Here is a 21,933-nt window from a genome sequence, read left to right on the forward strand (position 1 = left end):
CATCTTCCACAGAACACGGTACCCCATTTCTAGACCCTTTCAAAAGAAAAGCCCCATGGATTAACTGTTTAAACAAACTCAAAATTAGGCTTTTTTGTTAAAAAAATGAATGCTCTTACTAATACTGTGACAACTACTACTGCTGCTGCTAATATAGTATTACTACTACTGCTACTACTACTACTGCTACATCTTCTACTGCCATTACTATTACTACTACTACTACTACTACTACTACTACTACTACTGTGATATTAAACACTACGACCAATACTACAGCTATTACTATGACTACTGATACTACGTCTTCTACTACTTCTTCTAATTACTAATACTTCTACTACTAATAATACTTCTACTACAACTACAACTTCTACTACTACTACAAATATCACTACTACTAGTACTTATTCTAATGTTACTAATACTTCTACTAATAATACTTCTACTACAACTTATACTACTACAAATATCACCACTGATGAATTTTTTTAAGCCACAGAAACTGTTCAAATATCAAAATGTTCAGCTCTTTCAGGAGAGTTGTGATATGACTTTTCATATTTGTAATCTTTAAACTTTTTGAATTATTAATTATTGTTTTTGAATTGGATATCGATTTTCAGGAATGTTTTCAGCATTCCAACGCATTTTCAGCAGGAAATGCTTTTTCTAGTTTGTTATATTTCCTGACACTTTCACAGCTATTGCGCTTTCCCTTTCATGTCCTTCACAGTATTCCACTTGTGAATAAATACTTTGAAAGATCCCCTGGTGGTCCAGCGTATGTGTGTGTGCACGCATGCCCGTTTCTCATTGTGCAACATCCTCATGAACTGAATGAAAGTATTTACTGCGGATACACAGATTAAGATGCGTCCGCATCTCCAAAATACACGTCAAAATATTCATCAGTACTGTTCGCACATAAAAGTGAGCCGTCATCACAACTCACGGTGAGGTTACTTGGATGCTAATTTATTCTCCTCCTCTGGGAGACAATAAGGAGTTACTGCAAACAGCAAAGCTATGATGGTGATTCAAAGCAGCGTTCTCACAATACAGGATAATTAGCTACCACAGACACAGTAAATGTGCAATTTTAAACCTCTTTCATTCAAATGCACGATGCCCTCAAGTCCCCAGGGAGTGTAGAATACTACTCTCTAAAATCTTCAAGCTACTTCCCTTAAAAACAACCAAAACGTTACATTGCAGGAAGTCATACCTTGCTGCAAGACGGATTGTTCAATTACTGGTAAACACTGCAAGTCTCAATAGAATGACGTCGGGCCTCTTTCCTTGCTTACAACCTGGAATGTGAGGACAGTGGCGATATGTGGCACTGACCGTGGTGATCGGGGTGTAACGATGATTTAATATCAGCGATGCAAAGTGAAAACATCGGCACATGCAGTTATCTTGAAGCCGCACGTCGGGGACACTTCATTTCCATCAAAGCACACCTCCGTCCTACAGAGCCCAGTAATATTTCAGTTGCCTTTTTTGTGAGTTGATATAAATGTAACGGATTGTGTTAAATGGACATTAAAGTCTCATATCGATCACATCGTGGCAGACTTTGTGACATCAGCTCTTTAATTAACATCATACTTTGATGAAACTTGTGATTTACGCCTCAACATGGTGAACCATAAGTGACTCTTTGTGTTTGTGTGTTTGTAAGTGTTTGTGTTACTGAAGACACAATCACAGACACACACAAAAAAGATGTACCAGGTTCTGCATTTTCCCCATTTGTGTTAAAAACAAGAAGAAGAAGAAGCAGCAGCAGCAGTCTGTGGGTTTTTTCCGGGGCTTGTTCAGACATGATGTTCTTCACGGCCACACCTTGCATAACTCAAGTCTCTATGGTGACATACCTGCTTTGACTGTTTGCTCTACTGTGTCAGCAAAGACAGGATGAGTGCTGATGCAAACGTTGAATTGTTACATTTGATCTACTTGAAGCAACTTATTGATCTGATATGGATAATCATATGATAACAGCTCGTGGTAACAGTCACCCTTCTTTAAAAGCTGCCAGATTCACTAGAAATACGGACTCATGAGCTTTAAAATGAGCAGACATCCGGTGAACAGATCAGTGTGTGTGGTGACGTCTCTGTCTGACCGGGAGCAGCAGGACAGCAGTTGTCGTCCTGTTGTCCCCGTTGTGCACTAAATATAAGGGCGCTCTCTAAAATGTTGGGAGACAGACTGAGGGAAGTGACAAGACAGGCAAAACAAATACATCAGTGCTGCCGTCTCCCTGGCAGGTCTGTTATGAATAATTTATCGGGGATGACGGATGTTTGGGATGTTTGGTTCCCTGGAATCACAGCTGTAAAGGAGGCCTGCCATGATGCTGAAGTTGCTGAAGGCCAATGGTACAACAAGATGAAAAGTCAGGGGATCACCAAAGTCAAATTCATCCTCTGGGGACCACGAATGACAACTTTTATGTGAATCTAGCCAGAAATTGTCAACCAGCTGCTTGCTCTGGAGGATAACTCAGGGGACCACCAAAGTCTGGAGGCTTCATCCTCTGAGGACCGTAAATAAATGTGAATGCAACTTTCATGACAAACCATCCTAAAAGGTGTTCAGATACTTCAGTTCGGACCAAAGTTGTGAACCACACGCTCAACCTACAGTGGTATAAGCACAACGCTAACGCGGCGTAAATACGACAGAAAAAAAGACACATTGAAACAAAAGTGAGAAACTCACAGAAGGCTAACATTGTTCTAAAACATCTCCGGGGAAACATTTCTGGGCTGTAGCAAGAAAACAGTTTCGCCAGCTTTTCAAAGAACAATGGTTGGTACTTCCGAACGGCAACCAGGACATAAAAATCAAAAAAAGACCGGGAACCGGCAACACGAGCAGGTGTTGCTGTAAAAAGGTGGAGTCGACAGAGGAGGACTTTGCTTTCAGCCGGCTGAGTCTGGAAATCATTCCCAGCCCTGGCGATTACGTCTCAACCCCCCGCTGCAGACTAACATGGACCATTGATTTCTTTGGAGGGGGCCCCCAGCGGTACAGGACCTGGGTTTGCTCGAGTAAAGTGGTTTAAAACCATTTGTTAGTCATCAGCGAACACAAGCTGGGAAAAAAACCCCAGAGACGACAGTCCGTGGAGAGCAAAACTCTGGGCTATTTCACAGAGCACATCAGCCTGGGGGGGGGGGGGCTCTGCATGTGCAGTATGCGCAGCACTGACTGAAAGGACAGCAGAGACTTTTACATGGTATGATGGCTGTAAATGCTTTTATCTCTCTACTGAATCACCACGGACGCAGTCAGACTGTTTTTTTTCCCTCGTGTTTTATGGAGTCTGTCTTCTATTCATTTGGTTTTCTGTTTGCCACAAGAGACCCTTTCTTTCTTCATATTTTCTACTTTATAGATTTTATAAAAAGGAGAAAAGACAGTTTATCAGTTTTCTAGGTCAGAGCAAATAAGGACGTGTGTTGATGTTGTGAACACACGGCTGATACAGGCCACCGTCAGAGCGTCGGGTGTTTCGGAGCCTTGCTGGTGAGCCAACAGAGGAATTTTCCAATGCAGCGCTAGATGATGTCAGAGTTCAGAAGAGATGGGCTGGTGTAGCGGCTTTTGTTTTGTCACGGATTGGAGCATGGGAGCAGTCTTGGCAGCTTTTATGACGAATGTCATATTTACAAATTTTCGATTGACAGCAAACTCCCACTTTTAGTCAAAGATATTCTGCACAAACGTTCGCACTCGGGTTTTACTTCTTCTGCCAATGGAAGTCTTCATTTTTACGAGTATAGCCGGCATGTGGATGCATGCTGACACCTGTCTCTGCGCGGCTTTAACGACACGCATTTATCCATCTGTCATGTGTCAGAAAGAGGCCGGGCATGGCAGGAGGTATTTATAGTGCTCTTTATTCCCTCCCTTCATTACAACCACTCAAGAGTATTTCACTCCAGACTCGAAGAAGTTATAAATTAAAGTAAAAGTAATTACATGCAGTCTGGTTAAGTCCAGAACACAGACGGGCCTGCCCTTTAACCAAATGTGACTTCAAATAAAATGAACCAAATACAATAACCTCAGATAAAATCCTACATGAAAAAGCAATAACTGGTCAAAACACATTTACAAAGACAAGTGTGTATCAGGAAACAGGCATAATTCCTGCACCACACACCATACCGTTAAAGTCTCCAGGCAAAGACGGAATCGTGACTTGTCAAAAACAAAACAGTTGGGTGATTTACAAAAAAAACAAAGAAAACTATTCAGTCGGGTGGAAGAGACGATGGAACTTTACTAGCCATCTGTGTCGTCCCTCCCGACGTGGAACTCTGTTATCTCTTTGGCGATGCGTTCTGCTATCGCTCTGCTGCTGGCGATGATCAGCCTCCGAGACATCAGATCAAACGGTCCACCTGGACGAGGCACAGAAGAAGAAGTCACATTGTGCTGGTACACGAATGTAGAAGTTAACATTCAAAAGGTTTGTTGCGTAAACCTGAATAAACCAGCTTATTCTTCTGCCTGGTAGATATTTTCGCTTCTTGTTTTTTATAGATTTGCACTGTTCAAAATGTCATTGTGAGCAGTGAAACCCCAGCAGGGAGGATGAAGCATCTAATGCTGGCTTCACCTCACTGCTGCTGGCCTACACTGACTGACCAGGTGATTTAAGGGCAAATAAACTGTTGAAGTCAACTCTCTTGAGTAATAAGATTTAATTTAACACCAGTCAAAGACAGAATGGAACAATACAAGTCATTATAGCAAACAGTTGAGCACGTTTATGCCAGCGGACATCTCCTCCTCCATAGATCTGGCTTATTGCACCATCCAATCGATGGGACAGAGATAACGTATTCGTTGTGAGATGCCCGTGGTGTGGAAGAACAATTGCTAAGTACTCAGCGAGTCACAAGAGGGGACACGGTTATCTATCAGATGGGGAAGGCGTGGGAGACGGATTTCCAAGATCACGATCCTGCTCATTATAAAACTCTCCACTCGGCAGGATCAGAGAGAGCCGATCGGTGAGGAACAACCTTCACTTATTGTCCAAAGAGGAGAGGATGCGCTGGAGGGAAACTCGTCACTTGAATATCTCAGCTGTTGCCGAAATGTAACACCAAATTTTCTCAAATCCAACTGCTTCCTGTTTCAAGTGCAAAGCCGCCAGCAGTCATTTGTGAGCAGCGAGAGGGATGATAACCAATAACAACCAGAATTTGTAACAATAAATAATTCATAAACGTTTAATAACTTCCGTTGTGCCCCCCCCCCCCCCCTGCTGCTCGCTTCCTGCAGTTCATCCAGTGACTCAGCAGCCTCGAAAACAATAAGAAGAATAAGTTCAGCAACGAGAGCTCAAGTCCTCTCACCTGAGATGTCCATGATAACTCCTCCGGCCTCGGTAACGAGCGCCGCCCCTCCGGCCATGTCCCAGCAGTGGATGCCCATGTGGTAGTAAGCGTCGGCCGAGCCGCACGCCACCAGACACATGTTGACAGCTGCGCTGCCCGGGGAGCGGACGCTGTGGATGGAAATGAGATGTCTGCTCTGCATTCGACTCACTCTTAAGAAACTGCTGGTGGCACGCTGAAAGTTTAGTGAGCGTATGTGAATGTTTTAGCTTATAGTCCTGAAGATGCTCATGGACTCAAACCACATTTGGGATACTATTTATGGTTGCTTTATGGTGTTTGGTATTTAAGTTTCATCATTGCTTCTCTCAATTTGGTCGTTTTATAGTTTGTATTTTTGCACCTTAACCATCAGGCTACCAGGGCCTCCCCCTCTCTCGTGCTTTCCTCACAAAAAGGGTTCACAGGAAGCAACACATGTATGTAATCCATGCTCACGATTTATATCTCATCGATATCAGCCACTCTGTTTACAATTCACTCTTACAGACACAGCTGTGGAGCTGCAATATATGACTGCAAAAAACCCCAAAGCTGCTTCACATTAAAAGCCTGCTCTGCTGGTAAAACATGGGGGAAGGGGGGGGGGGGGTGCTTTATTGTGAAACAGCCACAGGAAACACAATGTTTACGGTTATTGTTGACCACAATCATTCATTTAAAAAGTGTCTGGAAAGCATTTTTATCAGTGTCCATGAGATGATTTGTATGTATTTATTATGGAACCAGAGAGCTGAAGGCGACAGGCTGCACCACCTCAGTCACCAGATCAAACAGCACTGAAATGTTGAGGATTACAACACTTGCACAAGTACTTCTTGACTTATTTACCCGTGCACGGGGATGTTGAGGATGCTCTTCACGTTGGCCAACATTGTTTTGAAACGCTCGGGATCATTGTGGAAGTTCATTTCCGTCAGCACCATGGATTGGCTGATATCTTGGAAGACACACAGAAAACAGCAGTTAATACCCGAAAACACAAACACTGCCCCTGAGGTGTCTCTGTGCACAGATGTTGGCGCTAGCAGAGAATCAGGCCGGGACATTGCCTCCACCTGGTGGATTTGTTGAAAACAGCAACACTGAAGGAATCTCAATGTTTACCTTCCTGTCCAGACACTTTGATGGGGTCTCCGTTGCAGAATGCCCCCTTCCCTTTCCGCGCCGTGTACATTTTGTCCTCGATGCAGCTGTAGACGATCCCGAACTCTATCTGAGACCGAGAAGCAGCACAGAGAACAGCTGTGATGAGAGGAGGAGGGCTAAGAATAGAACAGCAGCCAGAGAAACTACCGGTACTGTACTACTCATCACTCTCTGGGTTATTGGGGTAATTACGATCTTCAGGATTCGTTGAATTAAGATGCTACAGTGTCAAAAAAACAAACAACACTTGACTCACAAACAACAACGCATACCTCTTTCTTCACAGTGAAGCCGATTGACACGGCCACAAAAGGGAACCTGCACAAAAGGAATTTATAACATAAGAAAAGCATTCCTTTAATGAACTCCCTTTAGGTTTAAGATCAGAGGATTCAATTTCTATTCTCAGTTCAGTTTCATCTACATTGTCTAATTATCCCTGACGGAGAGGACAATCCGAGAGGGAACCCAATTAAAAGATAAAAATAGATACGGAGCGACGAAGATAAAATAAATCCAAACGGCCTATCGGGCCTCTCAATGGTTTGTATAAAGGGGATAATGTACAGAGAGGCGGTCATTACTGCTAAATGAACTCAGGGGTCAGAGGGTGAGCCGGACCCCGAACGAGAATCAATAGTTTCATACAATATATTCATTTTAATAAGATTTTAAAGAAAAACACGAGTCTTCTCACTGGGTACGGAGATCAGAACCGCTTCAACAACGACTGTAATATACAGCAGCGGCCTGCTACGAAGAAATGACAGACAATGTAGCATTCAACACACACCCGTAATGAACAGTACCTGTGAACAAAGTTGGTGGTGCCATCAATGGGGTCGATGATCCAGGTGGGACCGTCCGTCAGAACACTGGGAGCACCTGCTGCTACCGACTCCTCCCCTATGAAGCTTCACCATCAGAGACATAAACTGTTGATGCCGTCCACCCGCTGTGTTTACTTTGAGTATTATGTCATGTGAGGTACAGTTACCTTCGTGTCCAAAGTACTTTTTCTTCGATGTCAGAATATAAATACTATTTAAATTGATTGTGTCTAATCTGGGTTTTGTTGTCAGTTTTTTTTCCAAATTCATGGCTACATCCCTGTCCAGATTGGTGATAAAAGCAATAGTGTGTACAATCTTCATGACACAGCCAAAGTATGGAATACTATAATCCACATTACAAACAAAATAAGCAAAGTAACGTTTGATAAATGCAGCATTAAACACAAGGAAACAGTTGAAAGCATGAAAATAAGGAGCGAACCCTGAGAGACTGAATACAAACACACGGTCACATGTCCTGCAGTACGTTCAAGCAGCTCAGCTCTCGAGTCACATACCTGTGAGCGGGGTACTTCTCCTTGATGGAGGCTATAATGAACCGTTCCACTCTCTGGTCCGTCTCGGTCACCAGGTCAACCGGCGAGCTCTTCTGCATGACGGCGATGTCCTTCGTGAGCGCCTCGCGGATCATCTGGCAGAAGCACAACAATGACAAACTCAGCTGAGGGGACTTCTTGGATGACTGACTACATCTGCTGCTGCGATTAGACCCCGACGCGTCCCGTGTGATGGCGACAGTGACGGGTCAGAGACGATGAGGCGCAAGCTCCAAAAGCCTTCATTGTGTTTTATTGTCACTTTACAAAAAAGGTAGAGAGAGATGGCAATACTCTTAAATATAACGTAGCTGGATTAACTTTCTGTACTCGCGTTGAGAACACAAAAAGAAACTTGCTGTTAACCTTTATTTAAGATTTAAGAAATGTTTTCTCTTTGCTGCAAGAAAAAGTCTTGTTCAGTCTACATTATATCTACAATGTATTTTGTATCACAAACTCATTGTGATTTAAGGATACTAGTTGAATGGGCCTAACTGAATGTACATTTGTACCTCCTCAACTTTAAATACATGTTTTGGTAAAATCTCTTGAAATGCTTTAGCTTGTTTCGAACAACTTGCCTGACCCAAAATTCAAAATGCATAATTTTCAGTCAAAACTTTGCCTTCATTTGCATTTCAAACAACTGTTTTAAAGAGTCAAACTCTCCCTTTATGCATTTTCTTGGATCTCATTTCTATGATCATATCATGCACCTGCAAGTCACTTCTGCTGTGATACAGACACAAGTGGATGCAAAACTTAAATAAACTAGTTTCCAGACCATAGCATTAAAAAATCAGGCGTATTTACTCACCTTCCCTGCCTTTTTGGTGACTTCCACACAGTGATCCATACACTCCTGCCACGGATCACTCATGTTGATTTCAGGGATTTAACGTGATATTCCCAGATGATGACAGATTGTAACGTTATCGGGTCCTGTTGAGAAGCAACCCGACACAGTTACAGAAACAGACAACCGACGAGCTACTGGCTGAAAAGATGAAGAAGCAAGTAAATCCGCACGAGCGTTGTCAAGTTAGCTCTCTATGCTAGTTAGCTTTTAAACAGATAAACTGGCACTTTGCGCAATAACAGGGACAGCTTCGAACCTAACATTAACGATTTAGCTGGACAGCTTTGTAACGTCTTAATTAACGTTGTTATAAACTACAGTACTGAGTGATTCAATGGGCTAAAGCTAACTCAACCCACCTCCAGACTCACTTCTTCTATGACTTTAGCTAGCTAATGAGTGGGCGGGACTGTTGGTAAGGCTCACCATCTCATTGGTCAATAAATACCACCGGAAGTAGAATCGCTGTTTTCATTGGCTAGACGGCTGTCATTTGTTCCTGGCTTCCTGTATGGACAGGAAGCCATTGTTTTTTACTTGTTGACGGAAGCATGAATGAGAGGCAGCATTAATGGATCTAATATCACATATAACGGCTGTCTTGTGTAGGAATCTTTATTGCTGCAGTGTGTTGTCGATGAAAGAAATCCATGTTAAAACCTATTTCCCGAAAGATTAATATGCACATTCTTCGATGTGCAATAATAAGACTTTGCATATAACTCCAGAGCTACAAAGGCACGCTTTGTCACTTTAGTCAAGTAAAATCAGGAAAATAAAAAATAGGAATTGGTTGCTTTTCTGCATTTTTTGGTTTGTGGCTGCCGGTGTCATCAAACACGTTTAGGAATCATCATGAAGGACTTGTTCATGTATGTTTGGACTAACGTTACATCTCTTGGGGGTTTGTCATTGAAGACATGAATAATGTATCAAAAGAGTGATATACGCCTTGAATCAGATGTTCGCTTGCTTTTCATATTCGTTTTATGTCAAACTCTGGCAGTCTTGTGAAGAGACTGTCCTCCTGCGCGGAGCGCTAAAAATGCAATTAGCTTTTAAACAAAAGGGCACAATGATCCAAACTGTTTTACAGATTTACCCTCAGGCAGACTTTATCACACGAAGAGGTGGCAGAAATTCAAAACCATCACAAGCGGTTAATGAGAAGTTTTAGGCATCCCTTAAATCCCTTAAATACATATATTAACAAAACAAAAGTAACACCAAAACAGGTCACTTTCTACTCAAAGAAAGTACTCAAAACTGTTTCTGTATAGTTCCTGCTAAAGCTGGTGTCTGCAGGATTACATTTGGACATGATGGACAAATTACTCCTGGAAATCATTTTCATTTATAGTTTAAACCTTTATTTAAGCATCGACAATCATTGAGGTTCCCGTCATTTGCAATGATGATAAGAAATACACAGAGAAGATAACAAAGACAACAAATGAAGGGACAGCAGGTGTGTGAATGTTCATCCTCTTATTTTAGAGTGCTATGCCAACATTTTTTCAAAGTTAATGGACAATGTTTCTCTGATGTTGAACTTTTAAGATGTTGGCCATATCTGCACAGAGAACTCACCAGTGCCTTTGTTGCAAATGTTTATTTTCCTCCCAAAAAATCACTGAATTGTATGAGGTCATTGGCAGAGACGTCACAAAACAACCAGATGGTACTTTTATTAGCTGCTGATTTTATGAAGCAAACATCAGATCTGGTTTTCTTAAATTCCACAACGAGACGAATCAATGCACCGGACCTTGTTCACACAATTATTCCTGGTAGCTACAAAGCCCTCCCCCACCCCAACTCTGGACAATCAGACCACTGCCTACTTACGCCCAGCTAATTCAAAGGGCCAAACCGTGAATAAATACAGTTAAAGCGTGGAAAGATCTGACTACAGCTGCGGGGGCAACAAGGGAGAATGTCAGACAGTAAAATTACCCAAAAAGGGACTCTGGTGCTCAAGAACAATACCGCTATTGTCCACAGGGACCGCCAGAATCGACACAAAATAAAAGTTCCTTGTGGTAGCTTTAATTATTTTTTTTTTTAAATAGCTTTAAGCATTGCAAGTAAAGTACCAACTATGAAGAATGAAGGAACATGACTCGTGTGATTGATGCATTATCCTGTATGAACACTTTCCTGTCGTCAGTGTACGTTTTTCCCGTAAAACCTAAAAAATGAATAAAAAGAAGTAGGCTACTTTACAAAATAACATTTACTTTTTTCAACAACTCCTGACTCATTTTGAATCACACTGTCCACATTTCCCTATAATTGATTTGATACTGATAATGATAATGATAATGTAGGGTATTCAATAATGAAGACAACCACATATTCTTCCTCCAGCCTGTCACACCATGACCCAGAGAACAGCGTACACTCTGTGTGGACACATTCTAATTGGTACCATGATGGGAGTCATGTGGATCTACTCTGTGCGACAGGAAGCTGGAAAAACAAACCTCTCGTCTGTCCTCGTAGCATGTCTCAGTGGGCTGTGTTTGTCGACATTAGAAGACAAGTCTCTCGGTCATGTCAACCATTGTCCCTGAGGGGAGGGGACGCATCCGATCGCACCACGACGGGACTCACGACAGAAATCTGACCTGAGCATCAAGCCATTTATTGCAAGTTCACCTTCTGCGTGGAACCAGGTGAGCATTTACTTCTCACGGCAGTTTATGATTGCATGCGCTAACTACTATCATTTAAAACTAAAAATGTGTATCTTTTGTGTATCTCCTTGTTGTTCCCGGGACGTTTATTGTTTTCTAAAAGGTCAGCCATCATTATGTGTCAATCTCCTGGAAAAGCTGCCAGGTTTGAAAGAAAAGAAAAAAACGTGGGAGGAGGTTTTTGTAAATGCCACGAGAAAATATCAGTCAATCAAGCACACATGTTTGCTCGTGAGAAAGTAGCTGCTGGCCTGGAGTCAAATCAAAAACTGATTACTGCTTTTGATCTACAGTAAGGTGGATTAAAGCGTGTACCGGCAAGAGGCGGAGGCAGTCCAGGGTCTCACTATCATGAGCTCCACTCAAACATCTGTTGACTTTGTAATGATCAGCGTGACAGTATGTAAGTAACTTTCCCACATTTCTTTGTCTTTCCTCTCCTTTGATGTGCCCCTCCCACATGTGATAGATAAAGTGTTCATTCCTCCATCTTTGTGTTCACTTTTCAAAGGGTTTATTATGTTCCCGCTCTGCCCCGGTCAACCGACCGCACAGCTGGGGACTACCCCCAACATTAAGCACATTGTGGTTGGAAGGTGCTACAATTACATCACAGTAGTTAACCCCAGCTTGAGGTAAGGTATACTGCCCGAGGACTTATACTCACGTTATAACTTTCACAATCTCGAGTGAGACTCCTGTTTAATTACCTTTGACTTTGTCACCTGTGACTTGATTTCCTCCCAAAGCAGAAGGATCTTGGCTGGCAAAAAGTCAATAAACCATCAGGCTGGCGTCGCAGCCCATGAAGGGCAGTGGCACTTGTCCTGATATAATGCTGAATGAGTTGTTTTCTTCTCCTCGATTCTGTAGGAAGAAACAGAAATGGTTATGATGGAATGAGGGCATGTTGTTATAGGCTTTGAATGAAAAGACGTTTTATGTTATGGGGAATTCTGGCTGCAAAACTCTCATATGTCATTGCATGTGTAGATACAGTCAGTTATCACTTTTGTTGGATCCCAAAAGGGCGTGAGACTTGATTTACATCTTAAAATGTCATTCAATTCCATTTAGAACATATTATGGCTTGTTTAGGTCTTGAAACCCAAACATTAGCTCTTGGGACTGGTGATTTGCTTAACGACGAGTTTCCTGAGTAATTGTTTGGTCTATAAAATGTCCATCTTAATTTTCCTAGAGCCCAAGGTGACGTCTCTTAAAATGTCTTGTTTTGTCCAACCGACAACTGTCCAAATAAACAAATTCATCTCAGTTTTCAATCGTACACCAGGTGAAACAAGTGGATTTTGGCATGTTTAATGATAAATAGATGAATTGCTTGGCCTACAAAATGTAAAGAAAGAATCAGAATCCAAGATGATATCTTCAAATGTCTTGTTTCTCCAACCAGCACTGAAAAACAACAACTTTTCTTTTGATTAAGCAAGTGTAACAATTAATTGATTGACAAAATAGTCGCAGATCAATTGTCTGTCAATCGACCAACTGACTGACTGTCTTTGTGTGCAGGTTCGACTGCGAGGACATCTGGAGACAGTTTGAGGAGTCGGTTGTCCGTCAGTCCTCCTTCAACGTGACGGTGGATTATCATCAGATGTTTTATGCGACTCCACAAACGTGGCCTTGTGACAGGGTGAGAAGAGCTCTGAAGTTAGATATATGTTGATCGTTATTCACCAGTACCTCATTCGATGGAGGGCCTTTGAGTTCAGCTGCTTTACATTTCCCTTCCCTTGTGTCTAGTGTCTCTTCTGGAGTAAAACCAGGAGGCTGGTGCACAGCTACACCGCTGTTGAACGTCACTTCTGGACCCTGGAGGACACGCTGGTTGGCTACATGTTCAACGAGCTCGTCTGGTGTGGACAAGAGGAAGACTCTGGTAGATCGTTTCTAGTTTTAACAACGACGAGACAACTCAAACTAAATAAAAGAGGGAATTGCCTTTTCAAAAAGCAACGATTAGAGAAACATCTGGCTGTAGCAGAACAGCAATTGTCTTCTTTCCCGTCCGATTAATCATGACACAAACCATCAGATCCATTGAAGAGACCTCCATGTTGGTAAAACACTAAAGTAACTCAATCATGATGTAACGTTTACCATGAATTCATTTGTTGGAGTTGAGGTACAACCCACAATTTGACTATGACAAAACTAAAAAGCTCCCAAAAAACAAAGTTACTGGCTGAAGCTAACAATTCAGATATAACTCTCTGGAGTTGGTAGACCAAAAATAAAAGAGTGAGTATTATGTGAATATTTGAGTTACATTTGTCAGGTGGACAAAAACACAACACCAAATGAATGATGTTGTTCTGTAACTGCTAAGTGATATGTCACATGTTGTGTTCACAACTTGTTTCTGCTGCCCCCACGTGGCTATAAAGTCAGTTAATGCATCTTGAAATTGTTGAAAATGATCCACATGTATACCGAGTTATCAATGATATACCAATTTTTCCTCAGCCACTCTTTTAAAGTCTTGAAAACAGAAAGCTTATTCAATTGTGCTTTTATCCAGATGTTTTTACAATCAAGAAATGTAGAACAGATCACTTGGCAGCACCGGGATCCAACTTAAATATCACGGTTCAGGCAGCTGCAGATGTGCTGCTAAATGTTTCCATGTGCCTGTGGGATTTGATTTTATTTGTATGTCAATTATCAACTCAACACCTCAACTTGTTTGTCTCACCATTCATTCATGTCTCATTTGAATATTATCAAGTCGATGACACTTTTTCTGACTGATAGCTGTGAATTTGACACACAGGTTTTGATTTCAGTTCGTGTCCGGCGTGGGCGGCATGTAGACATCACCCGGTGTATTCCTTGTGGAGGCAAGCCTCAGGAAATGTGAGTTTACTGTCCAAACTGCTGAAATGTTTCAGTTCGGTGCACGCAGCTGTGTCGTTTATCATTCATATGCAACATACTGCTCCAAAAACAGCAGTGGAATAATTGCTCTCACGTGAATTTCTTCACCCGTTTGTTAGTTTGCAGAAATGGCATGTGGCAACATCACTGTGTTACTGAACGGGTCTATTGCCAACGCCTTCAATAGGAAAAGGTAACGAAGAAGCAACTGTTTTAGCAAAGGTGTGTGTTGAGTATGTATGAAATATATATTTCTTTCTTCTTTTTTAAACTCACAGCATGTTTGGAAGTGTTGAACTGGACGGTCTGGACCCACACAGGGTGGATTATGTCAACATAAAGGTGGTGACCGATCTCGAGGGACCTTTTATGTGAGCATATGTTGTGTTACAGTAAACAAAGAGCGCAAAGTTACTTTCACATAAATCATTACCACTTTCCAATAAGTCACCCTTTAATGACTTTAATTATTATCAACCATTTGTATTGCCATTAGTTCCAGCTTTATCATTTTTGACTGAACAAAATGTGGTTCATATTTAAATCCACAAGTCCTTTTTTTCCCCTCTTTAATAGAGAGTCATGTAGTCAAGGATCCGTTGTAGACCTGATCCAGATCCTCCGGTCCAGAGGTTTCCGCTGGACTTGCACAGACAACGATGAGTAAGTGACGTTCATCAAATTAAAGGACAAAAGTTGTTTTTCCTCTAGAGCGACACACAGATAGATATAGACAGACGGGCAGATAAAGTGTGATACAGATACAGATGTTTACGGGTTAATAATGAACTTCCTGATGAGTAATGCCAATGATATTTGTCCACAGGACCCTGATGATCCTTCAGTGTATGCAGAACCCCAAACAGTCCTCCTGCCAGAAATGTGCAAACAGCTTCTCCCGCAGAAGCAGCCTCACGTTTAACTGACTCACCCACAGATGTTTTCTGATCATATTTAAAGGTGGACAAAATTAAACAAGAGGCTCAAACGATTTCCTAAATTAAAGTGTCTTGGTTTACACCTCGTTCTTTTCATTGATTCTATTTCATAGCAGATTAGGTCAGAAAACCTCCTGAAGTGCAACATTGATCTGTTTTCTGCAGCCACGAGATCCTGCTGTGCTTATTGACTTTTACTCTAAAACATCAGCTGACATGATGATGGTCTTACGGTGTGTTACCTCATTTTAGTCCTGTCTATGTCGAAATCCACTTTCAGTTTTGTGCATGTGATGTATTTTACTTTATTTGAAATCAGTGTGTTTAATTAAATCTGAGCACATTTGTTGGATGAACTGAGGTTCATTTTGCTGTATCAGCTCATTTTTCACATCAGTGTTGGAAGAAGATACCGAGTATGGCAAGAAAGCTTGTCGGCGACCCTTCTCCCACCCTGGACACAAAGAGACACAGACACATGAGGCCAAGCCTCACCGAAACAGGTTCATCAACAAAGCCCCAGGACAATTACTTACAGTGACACACCTTTGCACACAACAACCAGTTTATTTAGTGTTGCTGACACTCAACGGTCTGTCCATTTCACAACATGTTCACTCACGTTCTGGAAGCTCCTGCGTGACCTTTGAGTTCTTTCGGCAGCTGATTATTTCATGACAGGAACTTCACCCACACACTGTACCACCTCCTTTTGAATATCTCTGTTATTAATCTGCCAGCATGCGTTATATAAAAGGTGAAAAGAAGAAGAGCAAACAAGTTGGCAAACCACAAAGGCAGAGGAGACGCAGATAGTGAACCATCCAAACTAGTTGATGCTTGCACCACATAGAAGCTGTGGCTGCCATTGATGAAAATTACAGTAGTTCAATAAAAACAAACACATGGCAGATTTATTGTAGGCTGATTCCATATATTTAAATATTACATGTTTGTATACATATCATGCATTTCACTAATTTAGGTCAGCAAAAATAAAGACTTATTCCTGCATGAGAAGACTTTCGTAAAAGTAACACCAAACTAGAAATACTCTTGCACAAGTAAAGTAGTGTTCACCAGCAATGACACATCATATATTGTTGGTGATATTTTCTACCAACAATCTGAATCTGCAAAGTAACTTTATATAAATGTAGTGGAGTAAAAAGTACAATGTTTGGCTCCAAGCCTACGAGCCAACGCACGTGCGCGCGCTCAGGGAGTGCGCTGCTGCGCTCCTCCACAAATAGAAGCACGCGAGCGAGCGTTATATCATTGACAACAACCAACGGGGTCGACCGCCAGACTGCAGCTGCGATTAAAGACTTTTTTTGAAAGCGCTTTTTAAAATGGAGCGTGGAGAGACTCGTGCTCCGGAGAAGACGCGCAGGAGACGCTGTATTATTTTAAGTGTCGTCGCTGTCCTGCTGCTTATTGTTCTCCTCGCCGTCGTGTTGGGACTGACGGTCCGGCAGAATACGCGCACACTTAAGACAACATTCATTGAGAGGTGTGAGCAGTTCAAGGGGTAAGCGTTTTAAAAGTTGATGTACAGATGTCACGAATTGAACCACACAGCTTGGAGACTGAGAATAAGTACATTTTGAATACTATTTAAGATAAATGTTGACAGTAAGTCAGCAAACTCAGATTCTAACTAACAATGCACGAACTAATGCAGTCTAACACGAGGTTATTTTGGAGGAGAATGTCGTTTGTGGTGCTGTTGAACTGAGAATGCATTACACTGACAGGTGTTTCTATTATTTGTCCACCCCATTCATATCAATGAGGGTAAAGTGAATCACAGAAACAGCTGTCTGGATGGATGCATAACCTTATTTATCCCTGATATAGGGTTATATAAGTGTCCTGGTAGTCTACATGTGCAAAGAGCAGGGTGTTGATTCTACTTTCAAACAAATATTGTGAAATAGTGATAAGTTAGGGTGTGTGCTTGCAATCTTGAGCAATATTAACATGTGAGTCAGAGAATGAAGAGTGAAAGATCATTATAAGTGCTTTCTGGGAGGTGAGACACTCAATGTAATGTTGGAGTTCAGTCCAGATGTTTGGTCAGTTTGTTACTCTGATCAATGATTATTGAACTGGCCTCCTCTCTGAACGCTGTTTGTGTCGGTCCGCTGTGTTTCTCATACTGTATAAAAATTGGACACGTTCAACATTGGCCCAGTTTTCACATCGTTTCTTTACAATGACAATCATTTTATTCATAAAGCACTTTTTTTTAAACAAAGCTTCACAAAACAAACTCCAACTAGTGTAGAGTGAAATAAAACATCACATGAGAGAGGGAGGAAATGCCCTGTTTCTGTTATTCAAATTCATTTATATTCGCAAATAAACTGTACTTCAAAACATATGAATTCCCCCAGCATGCTGATCCACAAGCACATTAATATTCGCCACCATTACGCATCAAAACTAAGCTGAAACTGCTTCTCGACCACGCCCATGTGTTCTGACTTGAAATCGTTTATTTTCCCAACGCCAACAAATATAATAAATAAACTGTGATTCATACACAGCATCTACCAGACTCTCCATTATTTTGCAGATACGACTGTGAAAAGCTGTGGGGTGTGTTTGAGCGAGCCTACGTAGGGCTGGACCCGTGTGAGGTCCCCATGGAAGCCTATGACCCTTTGATGGCCGCGGCCCCCTTCAAGCCTGAATGCAACAGAGTAAACAGCGCTCATCACAAGACTGTCTGTCGTGCACATGATCCACTCTAACGCAGCACAATACGTTCAGCATCTGTGCTTTTTTTTGTGTCGGGGGGGTGTTTAGAAGATATTCTGGAGCAAAACGAAGGATGTGGTCCATGACTTCACTGAGAAGAGAGATTGTTTTTACACCGTGGAGGAAACTCTGTTGGGATCGGCGCTGAATGGGCTCACCTGGTGTGGAAAGGAGGGCAGCAGTGGTAAGACTCTTCATCCACACCTCACAGCAAAGTGTATATCATCATCTACCAAATAGATTAAGAGATAAAGGACACTGAAAGATAGCAGCAAGGTCTTCCATGCCCTTTGGCTTGCAACAGATCCCAAATTAGCTCAAGCTCTCAGAAAAGAAAAAGAACAACGTTTACATTTCTCTTGGAGGTCTAATGCTATTTAATCCTGCTGGTATTGAGAACATCCTCATCTTTGCAGTCATAGCACCAAAAATATCATCAAAAATCATCAGCAGTTAACAAAAAAGGGCCATAAGCATCGAAGAAGCTTCTTCATCTGTTCTTTTTAAAGACAATTTATTTATGCAATTTTTGTTAGACACAATATTGATACATAATAATAATAATAATAATAATAATAATAATAATAATAATAATAATAATCACAAATCCAGTCCCCCCACCCAAGACAAACATAATACATTTGGTGGATTAAACACAAAATGTACACACATTTGTACACAGAAATGTAACTACACAGATGCATACGTACGTTAAACATATCTCGTAGTCAACTCACAACAGCTGTCAATTTCCACAATGAGGCAATTTGAGGAACTGCAACTTGTTTCTTTTGGCAAGACGGGTGTCAGGTGTGTCGCCCAGTAAGGCTAGTTTAGGTGAACAACACAATAATCTCTTTAAGAATCTCCAACATTGAATTGATTTAATTTCCAGAACATGTGAATAAGATCAGCTGTCTCAGTTTTGCATCTTGGGCAAAGATCTGAAATGTATTCCATGATATGCATCACAGTTGTTTTATGGTGCTGATAGCATCTCTAGTTGACTTTTGCTCATTTATACATTTTTCCTTTTTTATGCGCAAAGTTTTGATTGTTTGTCGATGTCGTGTTTGTTTCTCCCACTTATTTTCTGTCTCAGTGTGTGATGTCCTGAGGTTTCTGTTTTGTTTTGTTGAAATGCAAAAAAAACGTGTCGACTCTGCGTTTTTGTCGTTCTAGAAACGTTCACTACCGGCTGCCCGGGATGGACCGACTGTGCGAACAACACTGTTCGCTCCTTTTGGAACAGAGTCTCAGCCGCTGTAAGTCATCAACAAGAATTCTCTCGTTTTCTGGCAACGATACGACAGTTGTGGGATCAAGCCGTGGTTCGAATAACACGTGTGGAGCACGAGGTGAAACACCTCCTGTGCTGAAGCGATCGCGGTGGAGCGGAGGGAAGAAAAAGGTCAGTCGGCCCGGTCCTCCGTCAATGAGGCTTTGTGTCCGTCTCCATGGAGCCACATTGCGGAGCTCTCTCCTGAGCGAGCAGTGGCAACCCACGCACTCAGAGCAGCCCTGCTCTGGCTTGTCTGGGTTTTAATCAGTGACAACACGAGCAACGCAGAAACACCTTTTTTTTCACACGTTCACCAAAACAAACAAACACAAATACAAAGATTCAATCCAACATAAACCATGGACACGCAGAGACACAAAACGAACCATAGGCAGCATGGAAAACAAAGGGTTTTGCATAAAATTGAAGCATGAGAGAATAAAAACACGAATAGTTGAAATGTCTTCAACATTAGCTGCTGCTGGCATCTTCAAGAAAGTACAACAGATATGCAGTTAGTGTGATGAAGCAAACCCAACCTTGCATCAGGAAGTCTAAAGTGCAGCAAGACAAATTGTAAAATCTTCAAATTTTTGCTGCGTTTATAACCGATAACTACAATCAAAACACATCAAAAGATGCTGTGGAATACAACGGGAAAGAGGGTTGCGACCAAAAACAAAGTTAAAACAGAGTTAATGTTGGACAGAAACAAAACCCAGAATAAATCACAGTGATGCTCCGTAACTGTGTAGTTTGCAGATGGAGCCTGTGGTGACGTGACAGCAATGCTGAACGGATCCATCGCCACACCGTTCCATCCTGCAAGGTGAGCTTCTCTGCACCTCTTGTGTTGTCAGCCCAAAAAAAAACAATTGGCATTTCTTTGCATTCTCATCAGACTGATTTTGTGGATCACATAGAACATATAGTACACGTGGGTTTTGCTGAGTAACTTGTGCTCTTTCATTGTCAGCGTGTTTGCGAGCATCGAGGTGAAGCGGTTCGACTTCCCCAGGGTGAAACGCCTGAATGTTGTTCTGGTCACGCAGGAGAACTTTGTGTAAGCTCGTCCTCCTCGTACTCAAGACTTCTGCAACATGACCCTCCTCTTTGCTTGTTCATCTTTCAGTGTGATGAGTGCACAAGTGTTCCGTCTGTTCTTCCGCAGTGGCTCAGATACAAACTCGTACTGAGACAGTCGATCCTGAAGTCATGTTTTCTGTTTCCTCCTCAGGACAAACTGCACAAATGCATCTTTAAAGGACTTGCAGAAAGAGCTGGATAAAGGAATGACGTACGACTGCAAGGAAGTGTCCGAGTACGTTCAGCATGTTTGTGTGAGAGGACGCCACCACTACCTGAATGTCAACGTGTACATTATCTCTCTCTCTCTCTCTCTGCAGAGCTCAGATCCAGGAGTGCAGCTCTAATCCAGAGAAGCCCTGTGGAGCCTGTTGGTGAACTCAACATCAGATCATACAAGACACGATAATAAGCAGCTGTGAAGTTCATCTCTGTAAAGTCTTTCTATATTGGATAATGTGCTGTTATTATGCAGACCCTTGTTTTTGTACCGGTGGGCCAGTAATATGAAATGTTTTGTATAAATGTCACTCACACATTTTTATAATATGACAGCGCCGTGTCCCGTCGGGGGAAACACCGGTGCTGCTTTCTAACTCCACTGACAAGCTGCTCACCTGGTGGCAGAATCTGAAATGTTTTTATATAAAATGTTAAAATACGAGGCTTTGAAATTGTCTTTGGATTGTGAAGGGTGATATGATTGTTTGTGTGAAATCATATTTCATGTCACTGCAGCTGTTTTCACAGATACCTTTAAGAAAAGGACCTTCATGGCATGTTGTAGGAAGGTGCACGGATATCAGTTTGTACAACACAAGAGAACATAATAAAACCCTTTAATACAGTTATTCCTTATGGCGTGATAGAGATCTATGACTCTCAACCATCACACATGTCAGACATTTAAAAACAGACTGGCACATTGAAGGAGCCTCACATCTATCTTCATGCTGGTTTCCTTCAGACGTAACGCTTACACTTATGGTCACACGGTGCAATATTTTTTTTAAATTAAAATGTTCTAGGCCTGATTCTCATTTCTATATCAAAAATATAATCGTGGTTTCTGGTGTTTGAAGGCACAACTTGAAATATATTTGTGATAAAATACTGAAGCAGTAGGAGCTCTTCTCTCGAACCACACAAACACAAACTTTCAGACATGTATGTGTACACTTTGAACCTCAGTTGAGTTTCCATTATTTTCCTTTTCTTTTTGATTCACGTGAATCTGGGGCCGAAGGTCAGACGACGATGTATGCAAACAAACCCACCCACTGAACCGCTGAAGAGAATATAAAGTGCTCATAAAAATACCACCTGCTTTTGAATTCAGATTTGTAGATGCAGGCCACAAGATGTCGTATCTGTGATGTGTGTGAACCGGAGGCGTGTGTGTGTGACACAGAGTGTGAATCTTTTAGAGTG

The 21,933-nt window shown here is 41.8% G+C and overlaps 3 protein-coding genes across 3 annotated transcripts; 2 read left to right on the forward strand and 1 right to left on the reverse strand.

The window, feature by feature from the left end:
- Positions 1–3,903: 3,903 nt before the first annotated feature.
- LOC306794257 (inositol monophosphatase 1-like) lies at positions 3,904–9,211 on the reverse strand. Its single transcript, XM_079292291.1, has 9 exons — positions 9,190–9,211; positions 8,789–8,913; positions 7,930–8,063; positions 7,388–7,492; positions 6,851–6,896; positions 6,537–6,645; positions 6,261–6,369; positions 5,388–5,539; positions 3,904–4,424 (listed from the first exon to the last, which is right to left on the reverse strand). The coding sequence occupies exons 2-9, from the start codon at positions 8,849–8,851 to the stop codon at positions 4,306–4,308; spliced, it is 837 nt and encodes a 278-aa protein (XP_079148417.1). The 5' UTR covers positions 8,852–8,913; positions 9,190–9,211; the 3' UTR covers positions 3,904–4,305.
- Positions 9,212–11,395: 2,184 nt separating this feature from the next.
- LOC306793870 (ADP-ribosyl cyclase/cyclic ADP-ribose hydrolase 1-like) lies at positions 11,396–15,395 on the forward strand. The gene is made up of 10 exons (XM_079291665.1): positions 11,396–11,508; positions 11,823–11,932; positions 12,041–12,164; positions 13,063–13,186; positions 13,297–13,432; positions 14,327–14,409; positions 14,550–14,623; positions 14,709–14,801; positions 15,007–15,093; positions 15,257–15,395. The coding sequence occupies exons 2-10, from the start codon at positions 11,881–11,883 to the stop codon at positions 15,354–15,356; spliced, it is 873 nt and encodes a 290-aa protein (XP_079147791.1). The 5' UTR covers positions 11,396–11,508; positions 11,823–11,880; the 3' UTR covers positions 15,357–15,395.
- Positions 15,396–16,667: 1,272 nt separating this feature from the next.
- Positions 16,668–21,439, forward strand: LOC306793872 (ADP-ribosyl cyclase/cyclic ADP-ribose hydrolase 1-like). The gene is made up of 8 exons (XM_079291667.1): positions 16,668–16,899; positions 17,950–18,076; positions 18,183–18,318; positions 19,317–19,399; positions 20,172–20,245; positions 20,393–20,479; positions 20,654–20,737; positions 20,823–21,439. The coding sequence occupies exons 1-8, from the start codon at positions 16,721–16,723 to the stop codon at positions 20,878–20,880; spliced, it is 828 nt and encodes a 275-aa protein (XP_079147793.1). The 5' UTR covers positions 16,668–16,720; the 3' UTR covers positions 20,881–21,439.
- Positions 21,440–21,933: the final 494 nt, after the last annotated feature.

This window comes from Melanostigma gelatinosum (assembly GCF_949748355.1).
Source record: "Melanostigma gelatinosum genome assembly, chromosome: 20".
Taxonomy (NCBI): Eukaryota; Metazoa; Chordata; class Actinopteri; order Perciformes; family Zoarcidae; genus Melanostigma; species Melanostigma gelatinosum.

Excerpts from the sequence above, each read along its gene's own strand:
- LOC306794257 (XM_079292291.1), bottom strand. The coding sequence starts at position 8,851 with ATGAGTGATCCGTGGCAGGAGTGTATGGATCACTGTGTGGAAGTCACC. Across the intron at positions 6,897-7,387 it reads ACCACCAACTTTGTTCACAG|GTTCCCTTTTGTGGCCGTGT; the intron begins GTACTGTTCATT and ends CCTTTTGTGCAG. Across the intron at positions 6,370-6,536 it reads CAAAGTGTCTGGACAGGAAG|ATATCAGCCAATCCATGGTG; the intron begins GTAAACATTGAG and ends GTGTCTTCCAAG.
- LOC306793872 (XM_079291667.1), top strand. The coding sequence starts at position 16,721 with ATGGAGCGTGGAGAGACTCGTGCTCCGGAGAAGACGCGCAGGAGACGC. Across the intron at positions 18,077-18,182 it reads TCAAGCCTGAATGCAACAGA|AAGATATTCTGGAGCAAAAC; the intron begins GTAAACAGCGCT and ends GGGGGTGTTTAG. Across the intron at positions 20,480-20,653 it reads GTCACGCAGGAGAACTTTGT|GACAAACTGCACAAATGCAT; the intron begins GTAAGCTCGTCC and ends TTTCCTCCTCAG.
- LOC306793870 (XM_079291665.1), top strand. The coding sequence starts at position 11,881 with ATGAGCTCCACTCAAACATCTGTTGACTTTGTAATGATCAGCGTGACA. Across the intron at positions 13,187-13,296 it reads AAACGTGGCCTTGTGACAGG|TGTCTCTTCTGGAGTAAAAC; the intron begins GTGAGAAGAGCT and ends CCTTGTGTCTAG. Across the intron at positions 14,410-14,549 it reads GGAGGCAAGCCTCAGGAAAT|TTTGCAGAAATGGCATGTGG; the intron begins GTGAGTTTACTG and ends CCCGTTTGTTAG.